Below are 12,604 nucleotides of genomic sequence, written 5' to 3'. Positions count from 1 at the left end.
GAGACAATTTAGCATGGCCAATCCATCTAACCGGCACATCTTTGTCCTGTGAAGGAAACCAGAGAACCCAGAGGAAACCTCATGCAGACACAGGGAGAATGTGCAAACTCCACACAGGCAGCAAATTAGGAAATGAGTAATAGGCAAAAATGTCTTATGATCGGACTGCAAACTAAACAACTAGTTTAATATACCATTTTCTTTCTGCTTTTGCACAAGACATGAAGCTTTCTGTGGGAATCCTTCAGGCCAACTTAATTAGTGACTACATTTGTGACAGAATACAATACTAAATAGTGCATATAAATATAGGGATTAAGGGAGCTTCATTACCACATTGCATAGTTGCTGATTAACAACTATAAATGTAGCCTGTCCTGAAAATTCTAATAATTGTCAGTCATTTTGTTCAGAGCGTGTGATTGTGCTCGAATAGAGTCTTAACTACAGCTATTTGATTTTATTACAGCACAACATTCCATAATGCTTCAGACATTGGTGTTAATGTTATATATGCCAGAATTTTAGAAACAAAAAGCTGCAGAGGTTGGGTGGTGTAAGCAAGAATCACCTTGTTGTTCTGCTAAGGCATCATTGCAAGACAGTGTTGCCAACGAAAATGGTGCATAAAGTGAATTGACAAGGTGTGAGGATCACACTTCATGATCAATCTGCAACCCTTGGTATTAAAGTAGGAAGTACGCAGACTTGGTGCGGCATACACATTTGTTTAATTGTAACATTGGTCTGAGTTGGGCGCTCAGCAGTGTGTGTTGAAGGCATATGGTGCAACCATTCTGCTCTTCCTATCAAGGCAGTCTGTTCCTCTTAAAGGGAAGCTGTACTGAATCATGGAAGGCTGCTGCTAAATTCTACTGCTGCAATTCAAAACAAGAATAATGAAACTTGCGGGTTCACTAATAAGGCTCTTGAGGCCTTAGTGTTGGAGATGGGCAGAAAGAGAGAGGCCATTTCTTCCATGGAAGAGCGAGGACACATTCAACTGTCAGTGGGTACAGGTAATCAGGGAGTCAGTGCAAGGAGTATGGTCCCAAGGACCTAGCAGCAAGGTCACATAACGTGTAATGACCTCATGTTCAATGTCAGGGAATGCATCATCATGTGGAATCTCCTATCCATTGCACCACCAACCTCTCAAGCTGCTCAATGAACCAAACTTCAATCACTCACTCAGCAACACCCCCGAGTACCCAGGACAAGGGGACAAGGATGATTGCATTTCTTTGACCCTCTGAAGGAGATATGAGGCTGTTGCATCACTGAGACCATTGAACATGATGGCATTTTCCTGCCTTATGCCACTTCCCAACTTCTAGTCCACCCTTATCCTTCTATCTGGCATAAAATGCAAACTGCTGATAATGTAACCATGGGCCATTTGCTTTCCAACACTGCCTCACCCCAATCGTCCTCTCTCTGACTGTGTGCTTTCACATATCCATGTACTGCCACCTACCTCACTATAGTACACCCAGGAGGAAGAAAGAAAGTAACATTTCACCACTGGTGGAGAGACCCAGCCACTTGATCTGACACTTAGTCACCAGTTCACATACTGGTACCTCATGTAACTTAGAGACTAGTATAGAGTTGGGGTCTGGATGTAGTATGTTACAGGGCATGGGTGAGCTGTGGCTAGGCCTGGGGGTAATGATACTTATATGCCAGCTTGCATGCAGGGTGTCTTGGCTGGTCTATCAGACAGCCTCCTGCTAATGGATGTGTCCAGCTCTTGAAGGTATTGCACAGAGCACTCTCCAGACCCTCCTGCTCCATCTCCTGTCTTAATGTAGAATTGAAGGCATTGCAGCCGCAACACTCAAATCTATTGCAGCCTTTGGGCGGAATCGTTTGCTGCTCCCGGGAGTGGGAAGCAAGTCGGGTGGGGCACATAATTGAAGAGGCCAAACATCAGTTTCCCGATGGCAGGGTGAACATTTGCAATTAAATTCAGGGAACTTAGAAGGCTTCACAATGGGAAGCGTCAGGAATTGCATTCGCATTCATCTGCATGTCAAGCATGCTCATTAAAATGCCAGCTCAGCAGAATTAAGTTCACCTTCCCAATTACGTTATCAATAAGTGAGCAAAAGTACCTTCAGATTTCTGACTGCATGTTGGGTGTGGGGCTCACGTGAATGGGTAGGGGGACTCCTGGACCGGGATGGCGGGTGAGAGATGGGTCCAAAGGATGGCGTTGGTGTTGGTTATGGTGGGGTCCTGGGGTTGAACTGCAGAGAACTAGGCAGTGAAGGTTAACAGTCACAGTGAGCAGGGCAGTGGGGTGCAGGAAGGTAACAGGGTCAAGGTCATGGTTGGATGGCGGATGTTCTCATGTCGGGGAGGTGGAGAGGGAAGTCTCATAAATGATAAAAGAGATAATGGGAGGGAGAGGGTCAGGTTGGGCATGGGGATGGTAACAAGTGTAGGCTCAGAGGGGACAGAAAGCATGTGGAGGCTGATGGATATAGGCTCCAGAGTAACAGTGGGTGGGTGAGGTGGGGGGGAGGGGATGTGGCGTGGGGGGATCATGGTCGCAACACTATCAGCAGCTTGCACACCATGCCTGGTAGCAGGATAAGGGTAAGGGTTAATTGTAAGGCATAAAAATGGGAGAAGGAACACACCATACATGTGGACCCTCAGAGTTGGAGAGAGAGTCTTTTCAGATCAATGGAGTTAAAGGTGCGCACAATTGATCAAGTAAAGGGAGAACCTAATAATCACAAATCAACTGCAAGAGAACCATGTTCACACATGTTCTACTCTCTATGCTGAAGCCCACATGGCAGCAGGTTTGCTCCTTGGCTCATGGATTTAATAACATTGAAATCCCAGCAAGGTCAGTGCTGCAGTGACGTCTGCACTGCAGGACAACTCAAAGCGGCCAAGGAAGGGGTGGAGGGTGTTGGGGAATCAAGAGAGAGAATGAGCGACGGAGGCAGGGGCTAGCTCCTCAGGGCCAGGATGGTTAGCGGAGGGTGACAGCAAGGTGCTGATTTAGAACTTTGAGGGTCCCAGGTAGATGGTCAGCACTGTTACTGGGTAGGTGGTGCACCTATGATGGCAAGACAAGGTCTCTCGAATGCGCCTCGGCTGTGACGGAGGGAGGTCCAATAGTTTTTGAGTGAAGATGCGTGAACGTGACTTTCATTATCCCAGTCAATGCAGCAGTCTCCCTGCACATGGATGTATGAATGAGAGAAGATCGCGGCTGGATTCTTCGGACCCCCAGCCACATGTTTCTCAGCAGCCGTGCCATTTGCTGGTGGTGTGATTCTCTACTTGTCAAGGAGATTTCCCGTTGAACCCACCCCACACTGCTGGGAAACCCGCAGGCGGGGGTGCGCTGCTGCAAGGTCCAGAGAATCTCATTGGCCAGAGAATTCCAGCCGTCATCTGTGTTCCTCCAGGATGGGCTTCACCATGTTGGGGTGGGAGGAGGCCAAGGATATACCAATGCTATGTACAAGGCTTCCAATTGGCTGATATGCTCAAGGCTGGAGAGACATATTCAAAGTATATGCTGACTAGATGAATCACTGTAATCTGTTCACAGATCACCTCAGGCATACATAATGCTGGCTCCAGGCAACTCTGCACTTCTACTATCTATGGTCCAGCTCCAGAGAAAGTGGTGGGGGTACAGACCTCCTGCCTACCCTGCCGCACGATTCACCATACTCCTCACATATGCATATGTAATGAACTGACCAGTACAGGATTGTGCACTGTTCCGCCTCTGAGTGGAAATGACTCTTACATCTGTGCGTGCCTCTCATTTTATACTAAAGACCAGAAGATTTCATCCTTTCTGTGGACAGATTACCAAATTCTCTGCCCTCCCTGTTAGAATGCAACACGTTCACTGCCAAATCCAGCAACTCTCCACAACATCTCCAAAAACACTCCAGAGACTTTGCAGAAGCAAAAGTTAAGTTAAATCAACTTACTGCAAGTTGGGTGCTTGGCACTTTAAATAATGCTTGTGGTGGGTTTCTCTTGAATCTTTACGAATGTTCTTTTGTGAGTTTCAAACATGGAACTGAATGTCAGATCAGCTGGAATGGCTGTTTGATGTCACAAACTGAGCAGCTGGTAAATGACCAGCACATGCATGGGACCACAAGTGAGTGTCTTTCCCAGCAGGAGGTCATTCCAGAATTGGCTAGAGGGACTGCAAACCCCACTTAGAGGGCCTCCAACTTCTCTTACAGCTGTACGTTGTGCTCTACTTTTATTTTGCCCTCTCATTTTCTCTAATTTTGTTAAGAGTATTGAACCATGCTGCAGAAAAAAAAGAGATAATTCTTCACATAAGACTCAGGTTATTGTCAGTGTAACAAATCACTGTGACTAAAAGCTCACTGTGAAATTTTATCAAGTCTTCACGAGTTCAACACACCGATAGATCAAACTGGGACATTAAAGGTCTGCATTGTTTATATATCGAACATATATTAACCCACTGAGCCAGCCATCTTTGATTTTATCCTGTACTTAAGACATATACCAGAAATATTTTTTGCGGTGGATGGAACACTTACTTCATTTTTCCAGTTTTGAGCCAAGAAATGTTCAGCCACGTGAGCGGGAAGCACATTTTCCAGCAACACTCTGTTGAGGTTTTCCATGGTTTCTATCTCCTCACATTCTCTCTTAAATTTGTTCTTCCACAGGAAATCTAACCTACAGTAATATTCATTCTGTTACAAGAGGACACAAAGGTAAAGAAACGATAGACAACTTATCATCTGACCAATTTACATGTGATATTAAAAAGATTCTCAGGCAAATTAAATATATGTTAACACACTTCAGTTAACAATATGAAAACACTAAATAGGTCAATGGTAGATGCCACAGTGAAACTCACGTTTGTGTAGCATATAAACAGAATGATGCTTTACAACAAAGAACAAAGGGATATTATTGACACCAAGCATTTGGGGGGGGAAAATAATAAATATGGTTCCTTGTATTTTGAAAGGAGAGAAGAAATGAGGCAGCGGGAACTCGGTGGGTAGAGCCTAGATGGCTGGTGCACAGAGTGAGAAATTAACTAACGCCTGGCAAAGAATGAATTGGTAGCATTACTGCAATGCATGCGTGAAGAGGTTGGGCTAAAGTCCTCAGGCCTCATTATTATTGTGCGGTGTTGGATACTGTTCAGTGGATCTTAATTAAGTCTTTGTAGTCTTAAGTAGGTTAACTACTAAATGTCTACATACATATAGCAAAAGAGTTCAAGCTCGGAGCTGTCTCCATGCTTCTTGTATACATGGCTCACTCCAATAGTCCAAAACTCCATCACTAAGCTGATCTCGAAGATACAGGTCTTGTCCTGTGATGCACAATCAATTGCGCGAAAGACTCAGATTGGTACAACTGTGGCTTTATTACAGTCAGATGCGTGGCCTCCTACTGCAGCTGGCGAAATGGCTGATCAGGAGAGGGCACGCATATTTATACGGCTCCTTGTGGGCGGAGCTAGCCGGCAGGGGCTACCGCCGAATCTGTAGTGCAGGTCCTACTGTACATACCCTAATACCACATTCACCCCGTGTTAAAAATGAGTCCGGCGGGGTGGCATGGAACTATATACAGATTGACAAATAATTTACAGTGGGGAGGGGGAAAAAAATGTCCATTTAGGTAGTCCGGTGCCCGTCAGAGGTTCAGTTGATCCGGTGCTTTGATGGTTCGCTGGGAGCGACGTAACGGTGGCGGCGATGTCGGTGTAGGTGCTGGCTAGTAGTTGGATGACTCCGGGAGTGTGCCAAAATCTTCCTTTTCCTCCAGCGTGGGCAGGGGAAGGAGGGATGGACCTGGTTAATGTTGGGAGCGCCAGGGGAGGGGAGGGTGGCGCGTGGGTGGGGAAGTGTGTGGGAGTGGAACCTGGGGGAGCCAGGTCCCTGAGGGAGACAGTATCCTGGCGGCCGTCGGGGAACTCCACATAGGCATACTGGGGGTTGGCGTGGAGCAAGTGTACCCTGTCCACCATGGGGTCCGCCTTGTGGAGTCGGACATGCCTACGTAGAAGGACCGGTCCTGGAGCTGCGAGCCAAGTCGGGAGCGACACCCCGGATGTGGGCTTCCTGGGGAAGGTAAAAATACGTTCATGGGGTGCGTTATTTGTGGCGGTGCACAGTAGAGACCGTATGGAGTGTAGTGCATCAGGGAGGACCTCCTGCCAGCGAGAGGTGGGGCGGTTTCTGGACTGTAGGGCCAGCTGGACGGCCCTCCAAACTGTCCCGTTCTCCCTCCCTACCTGCCCATTTCCCTGGGGGTTGTAGCTGGTCGTCCTGCTGGAGGCGATACCCCTGCTGAGCAGGAACCGACGCAGCTCATCGCTCATGAATGAGGATGCCCTGTCACTGTGGATGTAGTCGGGGAATCCAAACAGAGCGAAGATGGTGTTGAGGGCCTTGATGATGGTGGCAGACGTCATATCGGGGCATGGGATGGTGAAGGGGAACCTGGAGAATTCATCGACCACACTGAGGATATATGTGTTGCAGTTGGTGGAGGGGAAGGGCCCTTTGAAATCCACGCTGAGGCGTTCAAAGGGGCGGGAGGCCTTCACCAGGTGCGCACGGACTGGCCGGTAGAAGTGCGGCTTGCACTCCGCACAGACCTGGCAGTCTCTGGTGACTGCCCGTACGTCCTCGACGGAGTAGGGCAGGTTGCAAGCTTTGACGAGGTGGTACAGTCGAGTGACCCCCAGGTGACAAAGGTTGTCGTGCAGGGCCCGGAGTTGGTCTACATGTGCGATGGCACATGTACCTCGGGAGAGGGCCTCTGGGGGCTCGTTGAGTTTGCCGGCGCGATACAAAATCTCGTAATTATAGGTGGAGAGCTTGATTCTCCGCCGCAAGATTTTATCATTTTTGATCTTGCCCTGTTGTTGAACATGAAAGCTACCGACCGTTGGTCAGTGAGGAGAGTGAATCTCCAGCCGGCCAGGTAATGCCTCCAATGTCGCACAGCTTCAACGATAGCCTGGGCCTCTTTTTCAACGGATGAGTGCCGAATTTCAGAGGCATGAAGAGTGCAGGAAAAGAATGCCACGGGTCTGCCTGCCTGGTTTAGAGTGGCGGCGAGGGCGACATCTGAAGCGTCGCTTTCTACTTGAGAGGGCAGTGAAAGCTTCAGGTGATCTGGTTTGATCCTGATATCCACAATGTAGAAAAAAATCTGACTGTAATGAATTGATGCACGATCAATTGCACGAAAGACTCAGATTGGTACAACTGAGGCATTATTACAGTCAGATGCGTGGCCTCCTACTGCAGCTGGCGAAATGGCTGATCAGGAGGAGTACATGCATATTTATATGGCTCCTTGTGGGCGGAGCTAGCCGGCAGGGGTTACCGGCGAACCTGTAGTGCAGGTCCTACCGTACATTCCCTAATACAGGTGCACAGTGGTTCACCACATCCTGTTACATGATTCTGTGGGTGATACTGTACTCAGTCCTATTTTAACCCTCTATGTGCCAAACCCTTACAATACATCTCCCACTCAAGTCTTTAACCAATGTTTAAGCCTTATAAGCGTTCCACATCTTGCACAAACTGCTCATGGAGGAGTAGTAGGCTTTGTCATTGTAGGTCAACTCTTTTGATTTGGAGGTTGCGCAGGCACCTGGGTATTTTTTCATCTTCTTTTTCCATTCCTAAGTATTGGGCTGCTCTTTGTCGACATGGCAGTTGTGATGATGAGTGGTTGTTGTTCCATCCTGTTCTTGTGGTGTGGACAAATGTTGTGCTCACCTCCATGCCATTTGTCCCTCTTACTCTTTTGTCATGTGGGTCATCATGATGTCTTCTATGATAGAAGATGACCATTTCTGTTATGAGGATGTTTTTGTTTTTAGTAAGCTCATCTTTGAATTTGACTGTGTGGTGTGCTGTTGGCAATGAATGTCTGCTACATGGTTCTGTGGCACTGTCTTGCTGGCTGAGAGTTGCAGCATTTTCTCTGAGGTTGGATGTTGACCTCAATAGTCATCAGAGCTGGAGGCTGAGGCTCTTCTGGTTGTAGATTAATGTCCATCGGCGTCGTAATCATCAGAGTGGTTGGCTGGTTTGACCAATGAGACTTTTCTGACATGGGTAATAAAATTGGCCAAAAATACTCTACAAAGAGAGAAGACAGTTCAGAACTGAAGTCGCAGTAAGCATACTCTTTCTTGTTTGAGCTCTGAACTGGCAGTTCTATATAATTTATGGCACTGGTTGGCTAAACATCTTCTGCCATTTTTATGAGAATCAGGGCTACACAGGCATCTCTGCTCAAGAGAGAAAAAGACTCTAAAATACATCAGCTTGAAGATTTGTTTGCTGTCGTACTTTCGTGGCTCCAGAAGCACAGAGTGGTCTGACTATTGTTCAAAGCCAGAGGTCGTTCTGCTATTTTATTTTGTCCAATAGAGTATCACACGGGCTCCTGGGTTCAATTTAAGTTTGTGAGATGGCTGTTAACTGAAATGTTCGCATTCTGATATGAAAATCCAGGATCTTTTATCTCACCCAAAAAACATAACTGTGTGCCCTCTTAGCATGCAGTCTCATCCTCATGAATCACCTTTAAGAATTCTGTGCGTCAAGTTGGCCTTGCAGTTTCCAAAATGTGCAATACAGCTTCATTGAAAGCAATGGGCTGAAATAGCAGGACCTGATCTCACTTGTAATCTCACTGCTAGCTGTGCACTCTGGGAGTTTCAAGCTGGACATCCACGGGATTCAACAGCAGGTTCTGCTGCTGTGAGGAATCTAGGCTGGGATTCTCCGCTATCCGGCGGGGCGGGCCTGACCGGTGCAGAGGAGTGGCGTGAACCACTCCGGCGTCGGGCCACTCGGAAGGTGCAGAATCCTCCGCACCTTCAGTGCCTAGGCCGGCGTCGGCCACCGGCGCTGAAGGGCCTCTGCCGGCCAGCGTGAGTTGCTGCATGTGCGGGAGCGCCAGCGTGGACTGGCGTCATCCCAGCGCGTGCGCAGGGGGTACTTCTCTGCACCGGCCATCGCAGACCGTTACAGGGGCCAGCACAGGGGAAAAGATGGATCGGTGGGCCCTGATCGCGGGCCAGGCCACTGTGGGGGCCCCCCGGGGCCAGATTCCCCTGCCAGGTCCTGCCGGTACGGACCTGGTGCAATCTACCCAGGCGGGACAGGCCGAAAATTGGCGGCCGGGGCAGAGAATCGCCGGGGGGGGGGGGGGGGGGGGGGGGGGGGGGGGGGGGGGGGGGGGGGATGCGACTCCTGCCCCCGCCAAAATACCGGTGGCGGAGAATCCGGCAGCCAGAATCAGGGTGGGATTCAAGCACCCCCCCCCCCCCCCCCCCCCCCCCCGCCGATTCTCCAGCCTGGCAGTGGGTCAGAGAATCCCGCCCGTAATCTCAGCTTCAAAGCCTTTATTTGGAGATCATTTTTGGCAACCTCATCTGTGCCTTCACTTCCTGAGCTTTTCTTCAGGACTGGATGCTGCTTTGAATTTTCCTTGTTTTCCAGGATTTTAATTTTCGTCTGCAGGTTTTGTGATGTTTGAAGTTTTGCCATTCACTGCAGCCATGCTGTAGGGTGTTGGATACCGTTTGGTAGGTCTTACTGGTCTTTACAGTCTTATGTAGGTTCAATACATGTATTTATTAACTGCAAGAACAATGCACATATATACTGTTGGGCTCTTATAACATGAAAAACAATTCAACACTATGTTCAAAACATTATTCTTAGATTTTTAAAAATGGATTTTCTGTTAAGCCAAAAAGAATGGCTGCTACAAGTCACATGACCACAGCATTGCCCCTTTGTTCTGGGAGCTACCCTCAGGAGTCACAGGAACCAAGTAATTTGTCACTCAGCCTGTGGAGTGTCAAACCTCATTGTACAGACTCCTTGTAATCAAAAAAGCAGATTTTTAAATCTCATTCACAGGATGTGGGAGTTGCTGGCCTTGCCAGCATTCATTGCCCATTTCTAATCGTCCTTATGAAGGTGGTGGTGAGCTGACTTCTTAAACTGCTGTAGTCTAGGTGGTGTAGATACACACAAAGAGCTGTTAGGGAGGGAGTTGCAGAATTTTAACCTAGTGACAGTGAAGGAATAGCAATATATTTCCATAATCAAAATGGTGAGTTGACTGGAAGAAAATGTGCAGGTGGTGCTTCCATGTACCTGCTGCTCTTGTCTTTCTAGATGGTCATAGTCACCGCAGAATTTTAGCCTCTGACCTGCTCTTGTAGCCAGTCTTCATACCATAGAATCATAGAATTATGTGCATAAGAAGACGGTTCGGCCCATCGAGTCTGCACTGACTCTATGAAAGAGCACCCTACCTAGGACCAATCCCTCGCCCTATATCCCTGTAACCCCACCCAACTTTTAGACACATAGGGGCAATTCTGCATGGCCAATCCACCTAACCTGCACATGTTTGAACAGTGAGAGGAAACTGGAGCACTTTGAGGAAACCCACGGAGACATGGGGAGAACGTGCAAACTCCACACAGACAGCCGAGGTCGGAATCAAATCCAGGTCCCTGGCACTGTGAGGCACCAGTGCTAACCACTGTGCCACTGTGCCATCCCATATATGGCTAAATTAATTCAGTGTCTGGTCAATGGTAACCCCCAGGATGTTGAGGCTAGGTTGAAGCAAATGGTTTCCAGCTTTCTCGGATGATTCTGGAGGTCGGAGTAGTTTTGCAGGGGAACCCGCTGATGTGCAATGCGACCCAGCCAAGTCTGGTAATGGATTATTAAACCAACCGTACACCATATCAAGGGGCTTGTTCAGCTCACCAGGCTAAATCGCTGGCTTTTAAAGCAGACCAAGCAGGCCAGCAGCACGGTTCGATTCCCGTACCAGCCTCCCTGAACAGGCGCCGGAATGTGGTGACTAGGGGCTTTTCACAGTAACTTCATTGAAGCCTACTCGTGACAATAAGCGATTTTCATTTTTAATTTTCATCAAGTGTACATTCCTTGGTCATACTGGAGGTTAGGCCTGTTACAGGAGGAATAGCTAGGGTGACAAAGTAATGGTTTTTATGATGACTAGAGCATCAAAGGTGGAAGTGAGGGTGTAGTCGTTGAGCATTTTGGTAGCTGCAGGAATGGGGTGTAATGTGGAGGGCCCAAGAGAGTTGGATTTTGAAACTGTAGTTGCAAGCCTCCCATGGCAGTGCAGGAGGACGTATTTTTCCATTCAAAGAGGGGACTGTGGCCAGAAGGCAGCCCCCACTGCCCCATCAATTAGGTCAGAGTGGATTACCCTCCATCACATATTTTACATTTTTTAAACAGTTTCTTCAGCCTACCTCATCTAGACTCCAGGGCCCCTGCAGGCCTAAGCCACGGCCACTGCTCCTGGTTACACTGCTGAGGCTGCTCCTGGCCGTCTGATTGGGCCAGCAGCTTGACTAGGTGGCAGCCATTCTGCACAAGTCGGCAAGTCTGGTGACAGCTTATTTATGAGCTGCTGCCGGTAAAATCGAGGTGACAGACCTGCCAGCTGACTATGTTTGTTGCCGACACACATTTACATCCGCTTTTGGGGCTCTGCCTTGATTGACAAAATTCTGCTCAATTGCAATCTGGGATGCACAATTTGAAAAGTTGGTGGCAGCAGATTCAACAGCAACTTTTAAAATAGTTTTGGATATATATATATAAAGGGTAAAATAGAAGGGGACTCTGGGAATGGAGCAGTGGAGTGGGTTTAAGTGGATAGTTCTACCAAAGAGGCAACACAATTACTATGGGCTAATTCTCTTCTGTCTGGGCTGCATCATTCTAACTGTGGTGGTATGGATATGAGCACTGCCATTGGTGCAGAGCACTGGCTTCCCATTGGCTCTGGCTGGTCATGTGCCTCTCGTCCGATTGGTTGGGGCTAGTCATGTGACTGCTCTCCAATTAGTCGAGAGGCAAGTAGGCCCCGCCTCCGAGGTGGGGTATAAGTACCCAGAGTTCCCGGCGGTCGGCCATTCTCTGTAGTCGACCACCGGGCTAACAACTAGCAGATTAAAGCCACTATTCAGATCCTAAATGTGTCTTGAGTCGAATTGATGGTACATCTCTAACCTTCTATGATAACAATTGAGAGGGAAGATGAATCTACACTGACTACCTTCTGAGAATGACCGACACGAAGACCACTCAGCAAACATGGAATTAGAAACAACAAGGGAAAAGGGCTGTAATTCAATCAAGGGAGACTCTTTGCAACACAACAGTGGATATTACTGTCAAGCACTTGCAGTTATAGGAACTGGAGGCAAATGCCCAAGACAGAATTAAATGTGTTGATCGGCTGCCAAATTACTTGAATCCGAGGCACAGAACAAAATGGCAATGGGCTGGCAATTCAACAAAGGTGTTTCCCTAATATGCCCATTAAAGATGACAGAAAGCCTGATTCACTGCAATCCGGACAGGTTCTTAGTAAATTCTCCATCCCTACAGCCAGTTTCTAACTTTAAAAAGCGGCCTATGTTTAAAATCATCTTAAACCAAAATCCCGATGAGCCCCACTTTCACTGGTATACCTGCTTTCCATCAGGTGTGCCAGCATCAAA

At 48.0% G+C, this 12,604-nt stretch overlaps 1 protein-coding gene across 4 annotated transcripts in view; it reads right to left on the bottom strand.

Moving 5' to 3' along the window:
* adcy2a (adenylate cyclase 2a) overlaps nucleotides 1-12,604 on the bottom strand; it is an 840,666-nt gene that overhangs the window by 44,544 nt on the left and 783,518 nt on the right. For all 4 annotated transcript variants that reach the window (XM_038797200.1, XM_038797201.1, XM_038797204.1 and 1 more), the window contains exon 21: nucleotides 4,569-4,727. In XM_038797200.1, coding sequence (XP_038653128.1) covers nucleotides 4,569-4,727 — 159 coding nt within the window. The remainder of the gene's footprint in view (nucleotides 1-4,568; nucleotides 4,728-12,604) is intronic.

This window comes from Scyliorhinus canicula, chromosome 5, assembly GCF_902713615.1.
Source record: "Scyliorhinus canicula chromosome 5, sScyCan1.1, whole genome shotgun sequence".
In the NCBI taxonomy this organism is placed as follows: Eukaryota; Metazoa; Chordata; class Chondrichthyes; order Carcharhiniformes; family Scyliorhinidae; genus Scyliorhinus; species Scyliorhinus canicula.
Note: the sequence above shows the minus strand (reverse complement) of the source record. Positions and strands in the feature narration are given on the sequence as shown.